The sequence below is a fragment of the Poecilia latipinna genome, unplaced genomic scaffold (genome assembly GCF_001443285.1).
Source record: "Poecilia latipinna isolate Pla-1442-1.1 unplaced genomic scaffold, P_latipinna-1.0 Scaffold145, whole genome shotgun sequence".
NCBI classification, from domain to species: domain Eukaryota; kingdom Metazoa; phylum Chordata; class Actinopteri; order Cyprinodontiformes; family Poeciliidae; genus Poecilia; species Poecilia latipinna.
The window spans coordinates 84,613-104,488 of NW_015112761.1; the positions used below are offsets into that span (position 1 = coordinate 84,613).

Genomic DNA, 19,876 nt, shown 5'->3' on the forward strand with positions numbered 1-19,876 from the left:
CAAACATGTAGGCTACATGCCCGTCTTTGCTAGCAGATAAAAGCTACATTAGCTAAGCTAATTTTGCTAGTTTGGCAGTAAGTACTACTGTAAATATCACTGACATTTATCTTAATATTACAAAGAGGTGGGTAGAGTACTCAAAAATTGTAATTGATTAATAATTGTGATGTACTTATATTATTTATAAGTTAGATAGAAACAAAGCTAGATGTAGTTCTTAACTTGGCTTTGTTGTCATAGCAACTCCATAGCAACTGCCTGCTAACATGGCTGTCAGTTTCAAAGTTCATGGAAATGTAATGTTACATGATAACTATGTACCGGTTAAACAATCAGGAACAACTTTATCAGTCGTCGTCGTTTCAAAGTGTGACACTTTATTAAAATATACATTATATTAGCTGGTCATACAAATGCCCAGTTTAAAACCTCAAACTATAACATCAAAAAAGAAAAAAGAAAATCACAAAATATAATTTTAAATATTAAAAAACACAAAAGATAATATATTTGCTCACATATTTTAAATTATTAAATATATTTTACAATTTAAAATTTAAAAAAATTATAAATTTCTGTGCATCTGTCAACCTGGTGTAGCTGCTCGGTAGAGACTGCATAGGGATAACTTTTGAGTGCAAGTCTGCTGAGGAGTGCGGTGGGAGGAGACGCTCAGATGATGTGGAGCAGGGCGAAAACCAGAGCGATGAGCGTCAGGGAGGAGGAACAGACGGAGGCGGAGGATCCAGCCTCGGTGAAAGGCTGGGTGTTTCTCAGCATCCAGTCCTTCTCCTCCTGCAGCCCCTGCTTGTCCAGCTCAGGGCCCACCAGCCGACGAATCATCTCATAGTAATTATTCAGCCACTGCAGCTGGAGATGGAAATACACACATATATTATTAAAGGTGTTTCCACTCCAGATAGTCCGGTGGACTCGGTTCGATTGGAACCAAAACTGTTACATTTTCAGCTGGTGCAGTTTGCTTTCACACTGCACTGCACCAAATCTTTTGAAAAACCTGCTCCCCATCTTACCTGTTGTGGCGCTGCACCAAAAACTACTGAAGGAAACAACATGACAGTCTCTGAAGAAGACACTGATGGAAACCTCCTTCTTCACAAAATGTAAACAAAAATGGAACGGCGTCGGATTTTAGCGGTTTTAGGGTTTCTCTTATCTTTAGTAAAAGACCAAGAGACATTTCTCCCGCTAGCACTAGACTCTTGAGTTTGTTTTGGTTGTATTTACCCAGAATGCACTGCTCTGCTCTGGTCCAGTTGGCATTTACATATGCATTCAAGCTGCACAAGAGTTCACTTTTTAATTTCTCAGGCACATGGTGCCATTATAGCACAATGAAGCCTCTGAAATTGGGCCTCTGTCTCTTTAAAAACTCCTGCTCTTTCTGAAAATCTGCCTTCAGGAAGTCATCACATTTTTAACAGCATTTCACCGAGAAGTTGCTCAGCAGATGTGCAGTTCCATCAGATATTTGCTAATTGCTGCTGGCTAGTCTGAAGGAGCTGAGGGGGGAGGGCTCCTCTGTGAGACGAAAGCTCAGACCCTTGAAAACTATAGCTCTGAGAAGGAGCTGTGTTTTGAAGGCGGAGCTTAGTCCAACCAGGCTTTTTGCTGAGCTGAATGGTTGACATATAGATTGAATGATTTCCCAAACATTCATAAAAGAATAAAAGCAAGACTCTAGGTATATTTTTGATGAGGGAATAACATTATAACATGATATGAAGCTTAAAAAAGTTGGTTTTACATAACACTGCCCCGTTAAACAAACCGAGACCTGGATTTGTAGGCAGAGCTGGATTCGCTTTTTTGGTCCGAATTGGAGTTTGAAGGCACATTCACATCTCCCCTAATGAACCATACTTTCTAAGAAAACAAACTAGAGTTCAATTAAAGAGGCCCACACTTTGGACACCCCCGAACTAGTTTTAGAGATTCCTAAAACTGGCACTCAAACTACGGTCATACTGCAGGTAAGATACTCACGACTCTTCACTACTCATCACAACCCTGATTGAAGACTTCTCTCTCTATTTGAGTTAAAAATTTGACACGTTTGATCTAATTGTGGCACTGAATGCAGAGTGAAGTTAAAAAGTGAACTTTTCATTGGGTATGCTGAAATATTTAAAGGCACTAATTGGCCGTTATGATTTATTTATTAGTACTTGTGATAAAATGTTTTTAAAGTTTTAAAATACATTTAAGAAAAACTAAAAGATGGGATTTAAGATATCTGATATTTCTGTAAAAACATAAATCAGTTAAAACAATACGTTAAAATATCTTTAAAAAAAGAAACAAAAACATAGAAGTTTGCTTCACACGTGGTTTTGTTTTCTTTTGCGTTGTTTTGATCTCAGAGCTGCAGAGACGCTTCAACCACAAGAGTAAGAGGGGATTTTAGGAGGAAGCAAGAACCAATGTTGCAGGAAGGGGGAAGACAGGGTCTGTGTCACACTATCGAACATCCCAGAGGTATTTACAAATTAAAACAGGAAGCTGATGGCAGCGCGTTATAGTTCATGAATCTGCATCTGCCTGGTGTTTTGTAATTGAGAGATCGCTTCTGCAAAAGATTCCTCACCTGTTTTGCACTGAGGAGTGAAGTGTCAATGAGTTTTCTGTCGTATGGGACCAGAGACACAGTGTCAAATGTCAGGAAGTTGTGCCCAAACTGAGAGACAGAAAGGTGCATTAGTGATAAAATTACTGTGAGAAACATTTTACCGATGATGCTTTCTGTTTGCTCTCTACCTTCGTATGAACTGGAACGGTCACAGCGATGTCTTCAATCCGAATGCCAAAGTCATTTTCCTTGTAATATCCAGGTTCTGCAACCAAAATGGAAACAGAAATAGATTTATATACATATAAAAAAGTGTTTAATCACTTAGAGGTATTTTCTGGCTTTGCATTTTAGCCACATTGCAAAAGCACAAAATATTACCAACTAATTTTTGTTTAGTTTCTAGTGCAAATATCTTACAACACTTGAAATCAGTCCAAATAACTTTTCAGCAAGAAACAGGAGATTATTTTATGTCATTAATTCCTTAATATTCATGAAAAAGCACTACTTCCACTGGCAGATTATTTAACTTGCAACTTCAAAAAAATATCTTGTTACTAAGTATATTAATCTTCTGGTGGAATAGTGCTTTTTAAATAAATATTAAGGAATTATTTACTTAAAAACTTGCTAAAAAGTCTCTGTTAGATTAGGTTTGTCTTATCTTACGTACACTAAGATATTTGAACTAGAAATTAGAACAAATTTAGTTGGTAAGATTTTGTGTTTTTGCAGTGTACGTGCTAATTCGTTCATTTATCAGCCGTCTAGTTTTGCACGTAATCAGATTATCTTTGGTAATAAAATGTTCCTTGAACCTCCCTATTTTCAGACATGTTTATACTTTATGAAGTGATTTTAGTTAAGTTCACTGGAGTCCACAAACAAACTGATTCATCCTGAGAGGTTGATGAATTTACAAAGAGCTCACCAATAGACGTGAACATGCCAGCTTTGAAGGGAATGTTGTTGCTCTGAAATCCAACCGGCCCTGGAAACACGTCAGAATAAAACATAAAATATTACAGAAAGCAGGAAAAACAACGAAAGCAAACCTACAAACACATCTGGTATGACAACACTGTCATTCTGTTTCCTTAACAGAACCTGAATAAGACTTTTTTAAACATCCTGGTATATTTTCCTGCAGTCTGAATAAATTGTTTCTCTAAGCAGTGACTGAAATAAGACAGAAAAAAGATCACTCCTTCTGAAAAGGCTCTGCTTGGAGCAGTTTTAGGGTTTTCTTATTTTAGTTAGAGAAACAAACAGGACAGCTGCTTAGTCTTTCTCCACTCTGTCTGTGACAGAATAATCATCACTACATTTTATGCATTTTTTCCACATAGGACCAAGTTGGGTTAAATAGCTTTTTTCACCAAAGACTTCTACATTTTTATTTACTCTGGTTATCTTTGTATTATAATATAATTTATTTAATTATCTAAAATATTTACCAGGAACAAATGAAGCAAAAGCAGAGGAAATTTCTGGGGCAGGGGAGGTAAATACTTTGTCACAGCACTTTTATACTCTCCTTTGTTTCCGTCACACTGTGGCGTATTTGCTTCAGCTGATGTGGGCATCGAGTGATGTAAACCACATCACAAGTGGTTGAATTGCAAAATGAAATGTTTGCTCACATGCGCGTTGTTTGCCAAGTTTTGTAATGCTCAACTAAACCCCCAGCTACTCAACTTAATGCAAACTCTCTGAGATTTGGTAATCAAATTAGATTTATTTAAATATATATTAGTGTTTCTGTTTCTCTGTGGCAACAAGTATTTAAAAGGAACCTATTCAGATGTTTTTGTGCTTCCATTTGGGTTTCTACTGCTTCTAAAAACAGGCCAGGGGATTAAAAAAAAGAAAACTTATTAACTTATTGCCTTTTTGAGGCAGTAAGTTAATGTTTTTCGGTGTTTGGAAAACGAGCTATTTCAAAAACCTTCCGAATGTTTAGTCGTATTCCACGGGCACTGCACCGATACCTAGCAACCACAGCCCAGCCCAGCCCGGTTACCTAGCAACCCAAGCTGAACCCCAGCATGTTTCAGCTGGTTCTATCACTGTACGCACTGTGTAATGTAAGTCAACAAGAAAACAAGAGTATTATTGTTGGCCTACATCCAGAAACCACTTTTTGAATTCTTGTTCAATTCAAATAAAATTAAAAAACACTTTATTGATTGAAAAGGGAAAATAAATGTTGTAGCTCATTAATTCAAAGTCTTCAAACAGTGTGGGCAGTGATGGCTGTTGGCAGGAAAGATCTCTTGTAGTGGTCTGTATTACAGTTGGTTGTACAGGAGGCTCCACTTCTGTTTTTCAAAGATGTACGGCTGTATAACAGCACATCTGTTTGAAGTCATTTTCACAAACATTGAGTCGGGGGCCGTGGCAACCAGCAGCTTGTTTGGATTTAAAGCGACAGGATGCCCAAACGCAGCTCATTATGAAAGGAGATCAAAATAAGCAGAACTGAAAAAACTAAAACCTCATTATCAGAATGATTTATAAGAATGATTTATAAGGATGATTTTATGCAAAAAATTTATGAAAGTGTTTTGTATTGACTTTAGACCAAACCTGTTCAAGGAATCATAATAGGTCACCTTTAAAAATCCTAATGAAAACCTTACACTCATGAACTCCAAAGTAGTTCCCCACTCCATGACCGGTGCCGTGGCCGTAGTTCAGGCCCACCTCCCACAGAGCCCGGCGGCCCAGCATCTCTATGCGCACCCCTGTCGAGACACAAGAGGCCTCTTACAGAGCAGAAAGCAAACATCCTGCTGCAGAAGCAGGACCACAATCTCCTCAACATGATGTGGATGGAGGAAGAGAGCTCTCTAGTGGCAACACAAAAACACATTTCAGGGACGGCAAATCCAGAGTTTCCCACTCACCGCTTGTGCCTGATGGAAAAACAGTTTGAGATATTTCAATATTTCCCATGAGAACTCGAGTGAACGCCTCCTGTCAGAGGAAGAACACGTTTCAAAGACAAAGACAAAAAAATTACACTTGGCCTACTTTATTCATTTGAGTGGAAACTGTTGACAAATTTGAATTTAGTTAATTAGAGAAAAATGAGTTGAATTAAAATTTTTAGTTGTCAGAGTGACATAATTTGTACATTATGAGTGAAAAAATGCTAAATAAGTTCACTGAATGTACGCATACTACAGCAAGCTGACAAAAAGTACCGCTAGTTCAGTTAGCTTCTCTTTTAGCTTTTTTCTCAATCTGAAGTTAATTCATTAATTTTATTTTAGTTAAACATAATGTCATAAACTCAGATGATCATTTTTGCTTTCAACTAACAAAATACAATTATGTGCACTGCAAAAACACAAAATCTTACCAAGAAATTTTTGTCCAGTTTCTAATGCAAACAGCTTAGTGAACTTGAAGACAAGTATAACTTATAAGTAACTTTTTAGCAAGTTATAGGAGCATATTTTAAGTCAATAACTCTTTAATATTGGTTTAAAAGTACTAGTTCTATTGTCGGATTGTTTCACTTATAAAAATGGAAGAATGTCTTGTTATAAGTGAAATAATCTGCTAGTGGAAATAGTACTTTTTCATCAATATTAAATATTTATTTACTTAAATAAGCTCCTATATCTTGCTGAAAACTTACTTATAAGTTACTTTTGTATTTTTGCAAGTGCACTTGAATCTAGTCAAAAATACTTGGTAGACTTTGTGTTTTTGCAGTGTACATAATTAAATTAAGTCAGTTATGCAAATGAAAAGAGTATCTAATCTTCATTTTGTAGAATAACATGGAACTCATTGAAAAGAAAAAATATGTTAAGTCAATGTTTCATTTTTTTTAGTGCAATAAGAGGCTATTTAATGTAAATGTCACCTTCTGCATGTCTGTGGGCGTCCCCCAGTGAACCGTACGGGTGATGTCAGTGGTCCCGTCTCTGAGAGTAGTGAGAAACGCCGTGACTCATTTTCTGCTCACGAGACGTGAAGTGAAACTGGAGGAGAGCGGATTTACTCACAGATACTGACCGCCGGAGTCAACCAAGAACATCTCCTCAACCGTCAGCCTCCTGCTGGTTCCTTCTGACGGGCTGAAAAACAAAACAGGAACTGATACCGCTGAAATATACGACTGTGTTTACTGTTAAAATACTATAGAAATGTTTTTAAAAACGGCTTTTAGTAAGAAAGGAAAATGCATCAGGGATGGTTGTTTTCTCTAGAAACTCCTACTCGTTCACACCTGCATTGAGTTCTAAAAACGTTTAAACTAAGAATTTTTCTTTTTAATTGTTTTCTGACATCAGAGCAGTTGGTTGTTTGTCCGTTATACTTTCAGGTGGTTTAACAGAAAAGGTAAATTTAGCTGCGAGACGAAATGTTTGACTATTACTGAGACAAGCTGTACATGGTGAAGTTACTCAAACAATGTAAAGTGTAAAATCAGTCGTCAACTAAAAACTGTAAGAGGTTCTCATAAGACCAGCTGCATACTTTCCCCTTTTTGTCACATTGTAACCACAAACTGGAAATATATTTTAGTAGTATTTATGTGATAGTAGTCCATATTTGTGAAGTTGAAGTAAAAGGATTTACATATTTACAGAAAAAAAAACATCCTATTTGGTGAAACAACACAGTCATAGCAGCATTAACAGAGCTGAGTAGAAATTAGTTACATTTACTTGAGTAATGTTTTTGAAAAACAAAAATACTTTTAGGAGTATTTTTACTGCGTTGTACTTTTACTTGAGTAACTTTATTATGAAGTATTTCTACTCTTAATTGAGTAAAATTTCTGGATTTTCTACCCACTGAAGAAAAAAAAAAACATGTTTTAACCAGAAATTCACCAGACACAGAGACACAGACCTGCAGTTTTAGTCTAAGTTTTATAATTTTATATTAAAAGAAACTGATTAGGGAAAATTTTATTTTGCCTGATTTTGTTATTTTTTGTTACTTATATGAATTATTGCAGACGCATCATTTGCTACAAATGATCAAGCATTCACTTAAACAATACTATTTTATTGAATTTTACTAACTGAATTTTTTTTTTCTTATTTAAAAGGGAATTGAAAATTTATTTGCATCTTTTAGTGTATTTCTAATATTGTATTCAATATATGTTGTTACTCATATCAATTAAAACTCTTCAAATAGTTGTTGTAGATGCTAGTGGCTGCTAAAAGAGGCTAAATGAAAAATATGCTGAATGTTTTTTCTCTGATTAATCAACTATTCCTTGACTTATATTTAAGTGTTTTGAGGGTGATATTGCTACGTATCAGAAAATAAATCTCCACTACGAGTTTTTAATGTTTTCTCCCTATTTAAAAAATAAATTGTTTTTTGACATCCAAAACTGTCTCGTCATAAAAACTTTGAGCATTTTAAGAAGAAAGGCCTCGTTAAAAAAGAAGAAGACGTGAGTTCGTCTCACCTGTAGTGGGCCAGAGCAGCGTTCGGTCCGCTTGCAGAGATCGTCTCAAAGCTCGGGCCTCGGTTGTCCTTCTGTTTGCTGCAACGTTTATATCAGCTGTGACTCCAAAGTTTTATAAATACTTTATTAATACTGCAGAGTAAAGTTGTGAATTCACAGTTCAAACAAGGCGTTTATATATACAAACATGTAAGAATACTTCCTTCTTTTCTGTTTGACATTAAATCAGACTGAACTTTTCTGTTTTGGTTAAAAACATTTTATTTCAGTGTGTTAAATCAGAATAATGAGAAAGCTTTTCATATACAATATCTTGTTATTTAGCAAAAGGAAATAATTATGGAAATCCTGATTAAACCTCCTTCAGGCCTCATTCTGTGAGCTAAAAGACAAACTGACTACTTTTACTCACTTCCTTTCTTCTCCTACTACTCTCCAGCTTGTATTATTTGCTGTTATTTCAACTGTTAGTTTTATGTTTTATCCAATTATTATTTTCATCTCCATATAAACTACATATAATCTGGCATTCAGTTTGGCTGTGATGCTTTTGTGAAGATAGAAAGTACTAATGATAGGATTAATGTGGATGTCTGTGTGATTAAAAGGAGACCTATTATGTTTCCTTGAAGACGTTAGGATAAATCTATGGGCGATGCAAAACATGTTCATTACATATTTGCACAAAATCATTCTTAGATAATGAGATTTTCGTCTGTTCTGTTGATTTTCTTTCAGAAAGATGTTTTAGGGCTTCTTGTTACTTTAAATTTAAATAATCAGCTGCTGGCCAACTTAAACTCAGGTGAAAATGGCTGCAAACAGATGCGCAATTATACAGCCATACATCTTTGAAGAGCAGAAGTAGAGCCTCCTGCACAACCAACAACAATGGAGTAATTGGTTTCTGGATGGTAAGTCGGAAACAAAACACTTTTTTCCCCCAGCAGCCATTGTACAGCGCGTAAAACCAGCTGATCAAACATACTGGAGCTTCACTGTGGTTGCATGAAATGTGACTTAACTATCTAACAGCTCATTTTCCAGATACCAAAAAACATTAACTGATGTCTGAAGCTGTTGGGCTGTTTTGAGAAGCAGTTCAGACTCAAATGGAAGTACACAAATGAGCTAAACGCAAATTTTCCATAATAGTTCTTCTTTAAATTGAAACATCTTTGTATTAAGAGAATAAAGATAACATTTGCTGTGGATTGGAGCTATATAATAAACTGAACGTAATTGAAAAGTTTACGTTGGTTTAAGCTAAGACTCTTCTTCTGTAAACATCTGATTGTAAGTCAGTTTGCTGACTCACCTGCGACAGTGGTTTACATATTCTGCAGCTCTCAGCTCGGTCACGTTCCCCGCTGGGACGACCTTTTCCAGCCACATCAGCAGCTGGATGACAGCAACCGCATCCCTCACCTGAACAAAAGTAAAAGGAAAAAGGTAAAAGTTTGGGTTTGTTTTTTTCAGGTGGTAAATATGAATCTGTCTGCGTTTGGGACGTACATGAGCTTCCCTCAGTATTCGTTCCTCAGTCTCGTCTTTCACAGCTTTAGTTGTCAACACAGGAGAGTAGGAGGATGTAATTAGTTTCTCCTATATTAGACAAACAAACAGTCATTAATATAAAACATTTCCTTCAAATGAGCGGAACCTTTTGAAATGATCTGCATACCTGAGGTGTTATGAGCTCATAAAGAGCGTAGTTTGTGTATTCTGTACCAATCCACACTTTAACGTCGGACTGAGCGACATAGGCCATCAGATCCTGACGAACAGAGTCGTAACTTTTCAGCTGCACGCAGAGGGATCCGTTACAGGACGCGCTCAGGTACGCCTTCAGCTCCTCAGTCACTCTGTTTGTGTGGACAAACAGCCTGCAGGAGGACAAACAGCAACATGCTCATATGCAGGGCATTTTGTTGGGTCAGTGGTGGAATTGCTTGAAAAATATGCATGTTATTGTTTAAATGCAGAAATTTCACGCATGTGCACAACGCTGAAGGGTAAAAAGGTGATTCTATCCCATCCGAAGCCGCAATGCTGCAGTAAAACAACTCAGTTAACTAAATGAAACCTAGAGATGTTGGTATTATTTAACTAACAACAACCCCGCTAATGTGTCAGGATTCAACACCAAAAAACAGTCAAACATTTCCTACATAAAGAACAGAACATTCAGTCCGTTACAGTTTTGTGTTTTTAGTCTTGATGTGTATTTTGTGATTATTGATAAGTGATCGCTGTGGCAGATTAGCTACCGCTGCTATAGCTAACATAACACAGCTGTGACTGATTAGCTACTTTAAACTCAATCTAATGATGTCAGAGTTGGTGTTTAGGTCGCCTTTTTTGATTTTTTTAACCAAAACATTGAATCCTGCAGCACATCTACATGTTAGCATAACTGAACTACTTCCTTCTCCCTTGCTATTTTTAATTAAAGCTTTATTTAGCTGTGACAGTGTCGACAACTAGCAGCAAAGCACTGCGTCCCTTTTATTTTTATGTATCAGCCGTATATTGAAGATTTAGTGTGTTATGTTGATAACTTGACAGCTGAAACCAATGCTAGTCATGGCCTAAAGCAGAAAGCTGGGGATCTCGTGACATCACGCAGCAACGTGTCTATAAATAGTTAGTTGTTCAATAAATAGATATAAACAGTGAGTGACTGACCAGATCTCATCTAAAGTTAGAAGTGTGTAGGAGTAGAAGAAAGGATTGTAGGGAATGTCGTTTCCACGTAAATTAAAGAGCCCTGAAAAACAAAAACGAACATCATCACTGACTTTAATTTCTTTCCAAACTGTTATTATGATTTATTAGTTTAAAAAGCACCAGTTTTTGCTCACATGCTGTTTCATCCAGAGCTGAGAGCAGAAGAGCTGTGGGTTGGTATGGATTGGTCCTCATCAGACTCCGTATCTGCTCCACCTTATCCTGCCAAGTCCTTTCTGAGAGACCAAACATTTTACATTAAAGGGGCAGTAATACGTGTTTTTCAGCCATTTTATACCACAATCAAGTTACTATGTTACCTTCAGTTGTTATATGACTTAAATTAAATTTTACTTTGTAACTTAACACCTTGAAATTGGACCAGTCAAAGTCTAAACCTAAATCAAACCAAGAATCTTTGGTAAAACTTAAAATTAATGAACGAAAAAAAGAGTTTGATTGAGTTTTGCAAAGTGAAACTCTCTACTGCTGGTAGACAAATCCAACATAATGCTGTAACTGCACATTCATGCCACACTTTTGTTTTCAGGTGATATTTTCAGGTAATCCCACTGAAATATATTGAAAATGTGAAAACCCTGAAGCAGTATGATTCATTCTGTGTCAAATGATAAAATAATCTCAACCCCAATCTGCTCAGGGATTCTTTACTTTCTGAAACTTGAGAAAATCAGGACGTCACTTCACGTCTCCTTTGAGTAATTTACACACACTTGTGTTAAAAACTACAACTAACATTCACTCTATAACAACTTAGCTGCAATTATTATTATTATTATTATTATTATTACTTACTTGCTTACCAATATTTTTCTCCTTTCTGAAGTGAATTTGTGTATTAAGTTTTGCCAGATTGCTCTTGACAGTTGGTGGTTACCATAGCAACCAGTAACTGACAACTCCCCCTCCCTTTTTTCTGTTGCTGTCAGAAATGTTTAAATATAATTTTATTTAAAAATTGGTGGGTTGTTTTGCTCTTTATGTTACCTTACTGTTAGTGGAGGCTGCTTTTCTGCTTTTTGAATTCATGCTTTTGTTATAAAGAAGGTTATACAGTTTCTTTTATCGGTATAATATTATAATAGTTTCATGATTTTACCATTTGTTAAAAACTAAATAGAGTTTTGGAAAAAGAAAACACTGCTAACGATGAAGAAAACTGGCTCAGTTGGGTCAACGGTTTTTAATTGAATCAATCTAAATATATTTTCCTGTAAATGTAGTTTATCTTCTGAGAATAAAAACACATTTGTGCGTTTTTGTTCCTCCCTGCTTGTTTGACATTCAAGTCATCTTCTTGTTCTTCATTACTTAATGGACTCCATCCAGTCTGCCAAGAATATAAGAGCCACCTTTCTTATCCCGACTGTCAGGATAAGAAAGAGCATGCATCATTCTGTGCATGCTCTTAAAGCCATGGAAAGAATGATTGTTCCAGTTAAATGTACAGACCATTAGGTTTATGGTGCCCTCCATTTGGTCCATTTTTCTAATCTGCAGCCATAAAGCCTAATAAGACCAACACTGAGACAACTTCCTGGCTTCTTCAGTCCTTCTGAGTTAGTGTTCGATCTGCCAGACAACCGTAGAAAACACAAACACAGACTTTATGGCTGCTTGAAGACTTACGTATGACTCTATCAGGCAGACGGGTGAGGCTGTCTGCTGGGGCTTGAGGTCTGTCTTTCCACACCTGGTCGACCAGGTTGACAGGAATGGACTTTAGGATTCGATTGCTGGACTCCAGACTCATGGCATAGTTCTCCTGTGTCTCTAATGGAGCAAATTGCAGGAAAATACGGCCATTAAACAGAATCAATCTCAAGTAAACAGTCCGGATGGCGTCTGGTCTGGGGTCCCTTTCAATATTTTCCATCTACTTGGTGCTTTATTGCTGTTAAAACGGACTAACAGCTGAGGTAAATAGGGTGAAAACTCACTGAGGGAGAAAAGGAAGGGGTCAAAACCGATGTTGCCTCCTGCTGGTACCTCTGAGATGAGCCACTCCGCCACACTGATGACGGAAACTGAAACAACCAAGCAAACATTTATCACTGCCATCACAAAATATGGACAAAAACTAATGCAGAGTACGGCAGAGTCATCATTAAATGAAATTCTGCAGATTAGTCTTAAAGTAAATCAAATCACCACTTTCAGCTTGATAAGGACTAAAAAATTAAACTTCTTTCTTCAATGTACATATATGTATAACTAATATGTAGAAACTAAATGTAGGAATATTAACTGGACAGCACAAAGTAAGCATATTTGTAAGCATAACGGCACATTCTCACACTATAAAATTCAAATTGATTATGTTTTCTTGCGTTTTTCTTTAATTCTGTCATTTTGTTTTGAATTTCTGCCACATTGATACACTATATTGATCTACTAGTATTTATTAGTTGTTTTTCATTCAAGAAATACTCAATTTGGAGGAGTAAAATCTGTCTGTGATTGGCTGAATGGTTAATTTACAAACTCTTTAAGTTTGTAAATGTAAGACGTTTTTGGCCTTCTTGGTGTTCCATACACGAGTCGGAGGAGTGTTAGAGTGGTTGTCTGGAAGTTTCTTTGCTAAAAAAAAACAACTTTTTCACAAAGTATCCAATACATTTCTGTAAGTGTGTCAAATATTCTGTGTGAATTAAGTTTTTTCACCATCATTATGTAATTTTTATTTCAATGAGCAATGTGCTGCAGTTAGCTGTTAGCAATGGCAACTAGTTGTTAGCAAAATTGGTGCATATTAGTACAGCTATTTGTGCATTAGCATGAATGGTAACTATTAATAGTTACAACTGCTTTATGCTAATGCTACTCATTAGCATAAATGCTAATGAATAGCACAAATGAGGACTAGCTTGTAGATAATGCTAGTGATGTTCTAGCATACAGCAATTAGTCATTAGTAATGCTAGTAACAAGATTAAAAAACAATTAGCAATGCTAACAGGCTACTAATAAGCTATTAGTTGTGCTAATTAGTAATGCTAATAATTCCTGCATTACAATTTCACCACTTTCTACAAACTCAGTTTACTGAGACTTTCTGGTTAGTTTTTAAAAACGTGAAAAATAATAATTTTCTTTTCTTTTTCACACAAAATATAAGTCTTCAGTGACATTGTTTCTATCTCCCAGCTCTGGAATATGTTGTTCATGAGTTGTCTAATTGTCAAATTTAAGTTTCCAGCAAATGTTTAATAACATTTATCTAGGACTTTTAGTTTTATTTCAGTTTTAGGTTGATGGATGTCTGACTACAGCGACCATTAATTGTGGCACAGATAATGGAAAATCGGTGATTCATGTTTCCATTATTACTTTAATCATAACTTGTTTATTTAAATATAAAAAGCTGTGAATTTCAAGGGCGTTATCCTCTTGAAAAACAACAACTAAGAAACAATGATTAAATATTTCCTCTTGGATAATTTTTTTGAAAAACACCATAAAATGTGGAGAAAGCAATGTTGCATGAGAAAACAAGCTTTGTTTATGGGAAGTTCTTCATTATAAACCCCCGTAATGACATGTTGAGTCTTTAAAAAGCTATTTTTGAAAAGATAAATAAAAAACGCACCACAACAATTTAAAAGGAATGCATGTGTGCAGCGCTGCCATGACAGCGAGGCACGGTACAGTCACCCATACCGTCTTTCTGCAGCTCCCAGTTGCAGTCCATCTGTCTCTCAGCTTGGACCCAGTAGCGGCTGTCTGTCCACAGAGCCGCCTTGGTCTGAGTGACAACGGCAGTGCCTGGAAAAAAGAGGGGCAACAGCTGCACTATGAGGTGGTCAGTGTTTGATTACCTAAAACTATAAATATCAGACTTTACACTGTATGTGCAAAGCCATCGTTAAGCTCTTTCAATGTAAGTTACCAGGTCCCAGATCTTCTTGAAGTGGTATTAATTATCCCTCCATTCATTCAAAATTCTTCAAGACGGTTCACTTTTGTGTCAAACACGACATCAAGATACTTGAACTGTTCTGCCTGCAATTTTCTGGCCTTTAGAGGTGATATGATGCCTCCTTGAACGGGTTATGATAGGCCTATGGGCATCACAACGCATCACATTTTTTGGACAAAATTATTCCTAAATAATGAGATTTTAGTTTGGTCAGTTCTGACTATTTTGAGCAGTTTTAGCATCTCTGTCACTTTAAATCCAAATTAGCAGCGGCTGGCCACGCCCCTAATTAAACTTTTACACTCGCATATGAATATACCTGCAAACAGATGTGCAATTATATAACCATATATCTTTGAAAAGCATCAGTAAAGCCTCCTGAACAACCAACAATAATGTAGCAAGTGGTTTCTGAATGGTAAGTCAACAACAAAACTCTTGTTTTTTCCTGCAGCCATTGTACAGCACATACAGCGGTAAAACTAGCTGACCAAATGTGCTGGAACTCAGCTTGGGTTGCTAGGTGACGGTCTAGGTTGGGCTGCTGTTGCTAGGTAACAACGCAGTGCCCACTGATTATGACTCAACAATGGGGAGGCTTTTGAAACAGCTTGTTTTCTAGATACCCAAAAAACATTAACTTCCTGCCAAAAACAGCTGGGTGGTGTTTTTAAGCCCTTGAGCTGTTTTGCAAAATATGAATTTTACATAATAAGTTTCCTTTAAACTGTGCCATCTTTGGGCTTTTGCAAGGGATTAGCAAAAGAAATGGAAAACTGTTTTTGTAACAGGCGGCAAGTCCAAATTGATGTGCAGAGATGACAGTGGTTAAATTACTTTTTTATGCCGTATTGACGAATGTTACACGGCTTAGGAAAGAAACTAATTGGAAATGGCTGAAAAAAAAAAAACAGTCAAAGCTCATAGAAAAACTCTAAACAAAATATGATTTTTAAAAATGTGCCTGAAAAACATAGAAAGGAAGTATGGTTTTCATTTTCCAACTTTATGAAGTAGAACTTACTAGTACCAGGTTGGATCCTCAGTTTACCTTCACTGCATTAAATCTTTTAGAAAATGTTGGAAACATTTATCCAAGTTGACATGACAGCTTCACTAAGTTGTTGCAGAATTGATTATCGTAAAGCCACAACCCAAATCCCATGTTTTATCACCAGCTGAACTCTGAACTTGTGGTGAAACGCCAAGCAGACCGTAATGTTTAATGTAAGTAGTTACCACCCAACTCTGCGAACAACACCAGCTGAAAATGTAACACATGTTGTAATTTTGATCCACAATTGAACTTGAAGCCCCAGAACATTACAAAAACCCTGATTCTGATTTATTGACACATGGAGAGATAAAAACACGCTTGTTGTTTATGCCAAATTTTGACTCTGCCATCTGACTGCTGCAACAAAAATCAAAGCCCATTAAAACAGGCAACGTTTTTACAAGCTGCAGTTCCAACGAGCCTCATGTTTCCTTTCTAACTAACTTTCAGCTCATTCTCCTTTGACATTGAATGTCAACAAGGCATTTTTGTCCAAATAACCGCCTCTCACCGGATATTTTCTTTATTTCAGGCATTTTTCTGTACGTCTGAGGGATGGTTGTGCTTTAAATTACCCTGGTATTATATCAGCAGATTGTGACATATTCAAACAAGCCCATCTGGCACCAACAACCGGGCTGCAATTTGTGATAAAAAGCAACAGAACAGATGTACCAAATAAAGTGGTGAGATCACATTTAATTCGGTACCAGCAGCTGAATAGACTCATTTCCCCACATTTTTTACAGCTTTGCAGCGGCATGTTCAGGTTTAAACCTCAATTTACTGTAGGCCTGATACGATTAATTGAATTAATCACGATTAATCAATTATTTAAATAATGGCTAACTGATTTAGTAATTGATTAATGGTTAACGTAACTATACAGACTCAAAAAAGGCAATTTACTAAATTAACAACATACATTCAGAGGAGTAATTAAGCCAAAACTGTACAAAAATATCTCCATTTTACATTTAGGTTAAAAAATACATCTCTGTCTGTAAATATCTTCTACCCAGAAGACCTGAAGTGGCAGGTTTAGCTTCACCTGGTTCAAAAATCTTATTAAGCATCTGTTGTTATCCAATTATTAATCAATTCAAATGAAAATGAATCACCAGATCAGCCCTTCACTGTATTGATGTGAAGCAGAAAGTTGTTGATGTTGATGCAACCTTTGCTACAAATGATCAAGCATTCACTAAAGCAAAGCTGTTATTGTATTTTAGGCAATAAAATGTTTATTTTCTTATTTAAAAAGTAATCAAATTAGTTATTTATTTGCACGTGTAGGAAAAATATGCAGAATTTGCCAATGTTTTAATTTGATTAATCAATTAATTGTCAGAATAATCGATTAATTGATTACTAAAATAGTCGTTACTTGCAGTCCTGGTTTACTGTCATTTCTTTCCATATAAATCAAATTAGTAAAAGTCTCTTCTATGACCAGCTGCTCTTATGGGCCTGATAAATCAGCAGTCAGGTTGCTCTGCGAGGACAGTCACCATGAATGAGAGGACGCAATTAAACAGCGGGTGAAAGCGCTGAAAACAAAATGAACGACGAGTTGGTGAGGATGTGGGATGAAAGCAGAGCAGATGTGGAGGAGGATGAAGAGGAGGAGGAGGAGGATTGTACCTGCAGAGCCTGTAAAACCAGTCATATAGGCCATCCTGGCGTCACGTGGGGCAATGTATTCACTCTGGCAGAAAACCCCCCCCAAAAAAAACAAGCTGCAAATTACAACCACACAAATGCAAACAAGGATTTTAAATCCAGATGGATTAATTATGACAGCCGGCAGATGTACCAGGTGAGCATCAGTGCCAGGAATGATGTAGGCAGAGACATTCAGGGGCAGCATTTGGGCTCGCAGCTCCCACAGCTGGATAGAAGTATTTACTGCTGTGCTGGGGAGATACTGCAACAAACCGACAGGAAGAACGATGAGGCGCTCACAAAGCAAGGAGGAAACTTCCACATTTCATTAAACCCAGCAAGCTGCTGAATTATCTCCTTCTCTATCATCCTCTGTAATCATTAACGCTGGGTGAATCCACTGAGGGCAAAGTTGTAACTGCTGATGGTTTTATGGAAAACTGTAGTTTATTGTTTATTGCTGAGTCTCACCGGTGGAGTCAGAGAGCAGTTCCTCTCGGTTCGTTCATACGCTGCGGCGCAGAAAAGATGGCCTGAAAGTACATGCAAACAGAGCAAAGAGACAATTACAGATCCTGACTCAAAAGCAGCTCCACACAACTAGATCAGCATCGACTTAAAGGAAGTCAGTGTTTCAGCTGTTTTACAGTTTTCTGGAAGTTTGTTCCAGATTTGTAGTGCAGAGAGGTTTGTTTCTGTGCAGACAATGAGTCAAAGCTGAAAATTTACAGGCACAAAAAGTCAGAATAAATGGAAATCAAAGTACAATTCTGCAAAACAACAAACAATTTTCTATTTGTTCAGACGCAGCGGCTCGAAAAGATGAACTGCAAGAACATGAAGACGGAGAAAAAAGACAGAAAAAGTTACAAATGTTGTAACTTACTCTGCTGAATTGTGTCTTTTAAACATCTCAATCAATCAAGCAGATTTTAGCAACAATGAGTGCTTTACATCATAAAAACACAAAATAAAAAGTTGGCAATTGAGAAACCAGAAACAAACATTACATTTAGTTGAATTTCATCATCAAAATCATCAATACACATCAAATACATCAATAAATACTCCACTGATTGTGGCTCAAAAGCAGCTCTCAACAAAAGTATTCTTAGCGTTGATTTACGGGAGCTCAATGTTTCAGCTATTCTGCAGTTTTCTGGAAGTTCGTTCCAGATTTGCAGTGCGTAGAGGTTTTCATCTGTGCAGGCAACGAGTCAAAGCTGAAGATTCATGAGCCCAAAAAGTCAGATCAAGAGAAATCAAACTGCAATTCTGCAAGACAACTCAACATTTTTCTAAAACTGTGAACCTGTTTTAGACGCTCTAACGTTGCAGCAGCAGCAGCAGCAGCAGGAAAGAAGACAAACTCTTTACCGGTCAGTGCCACCGCAGAAGCCGCCCACAGCCACGCAGAGGAAGGCATCGTCAGCTGCACGCCGCTCTCAGACTGCCGGCCGACCTGATGTGCATGCAGGTTATGTGACGAGGAGCGCCGGGCGATGTTGTGATCAACTGTGTGTGTGTGTGTGTGTGTTTGTGTGTGTGTGTGTGTGTGTGTGCGTGTAGAGCCGCCCTCTCTCTCCCTCATCCTGCTCCTCCTCTTCCTCACCACCACTCACTATCTGCTCTGCCTGTGGCCCTTCCTGGTAGGAATCATAAGCAGAGAGCGGATTGTAAGAATAACTGTGCTGTGTCACTGCGACCGATCATCTTGTTGTTCAAATGTTTCCCAAATGTTTTCCCTTTACATGCTTACATGTATGAAAATACACAGCGTTTTCTTTTTGGTCAGACAGAAGAACCAAAATTATATTTTTTATGCTAATTGTCTAAATAACGAGAGACAATTTTTAAATTTCTTCAAAAAAGAGGTTTACGTACATTTGTTGTGTTTTCATAAATTACAATGCTCTTTAAAGCTGCAGCTCGTAACTTTAATAAAAAATATTTTTTTATTATTTGTTGAATCTCTTTATGTTATGACAGTAAAATAAGAGACAGATAATCTCTATAAAAATGGAGCTTCGATGAATTCTCCCAGTGCTAATTAGAAACAATCAATCAGAGCCAGGAGGCGGGGCTTAGTGCTGTCAATCACTACTCTCCAGTCATGAATGCTAAGGTTAGTTAGCACGACTATCGATGAAGACAGACAAAGTGTTTTTCTGTAACAGAATAATAATGTTATTCTCTCATCAAAACATACCTGGAGCTTTGCTCTGATAATTTCATCCATGTTTGAAAAATAATTTTATCTCTATGGCAACCGTCTGAGACTAAGCGTTTAGTCTCTGATGGCCTCCAGGTAGTTCCTCCAGGTAGTTCCTCCAGGCAGTTCCTCCAGGCAGTTCCTCCAGGCAGTTCCTCTAGGCAGTTCCTCCAGGTAGTTCCTCCAGGTAGTTCCTCCAGGTAGTTCCTCCAGGTAGTTCCTCCAGG

At 37.1% G+C, this 19,876-nt stretch overlaps 1 protein-coding gene across 2 annotated transcripts; it reads right to left on the reverse strand.

Moving 5' to 3' along the window:
* Nucleotides 1-350: 350 nt before the first annotated feature.
* xpnpep2 (X-prolyl aminopeptidase (aminopeptidase P) 2, membrane-bound) lies at nucleotides 351-18,951 on the reverse strand. Of its 2 annotated transcripts, XM_015029144.1 has the most exons (21): nucleotides 18,815-18,951; nucleotides 17,909-17,970; nucleotides 17,589-17,699; nucleotides 17,417-17,480; nucleotides 14,457-14,561; nucleotides 12,737-12,823; nucleotides 12,426-12,569; nucleotides 10,910-11,011; nucleotides 10,734-10,815; nucleotides 9,730-9,931; nucleotides 9,561-9,650; nucleotides 9,364-9,473; nucleotides 8,046-8,123; nucleotides 6,619-6,690; nucleotides 6,477-6,537; nucleotides 5,506-5,575; nucleotides 5,239-5,343; nucleotides 3,528-3,587; nucleotides 2,782-2,858; nucleotides 2,612-2,701; nucleotides 351-873 (listed from the first exon to the last, which is right to left on the reverse strand). In XM_015029144.1, the coding sequence occupies exons 1-21, from the start codon at nucleotides 18,861-18,863 to the stop codon at nucleotides 676-678; spliced, it is 2,019 nt and encodes a 672-aa protein (XP_014884630.1). In that variant the 5' UTR covers nucleotides 18,864-18,951; the 3' UTR covers nucleotides 351-675. The 2 variants fall into 2 exon arrangements, with proteins under 2 accessions (XP_014884630.1, XP_014884631.1); XM_015029145.1 differs by lacking the exons at nucleotides 17,417-17,480; nucleotides 17,589-17,699; nucleotides 17,909-17,970; nucleotides 18,815-18,951 and adding an exon at nucleotides 15,740-15,923.
* Nucleotides 18,952-19,876: the final 925 nt, after the last annotated feature.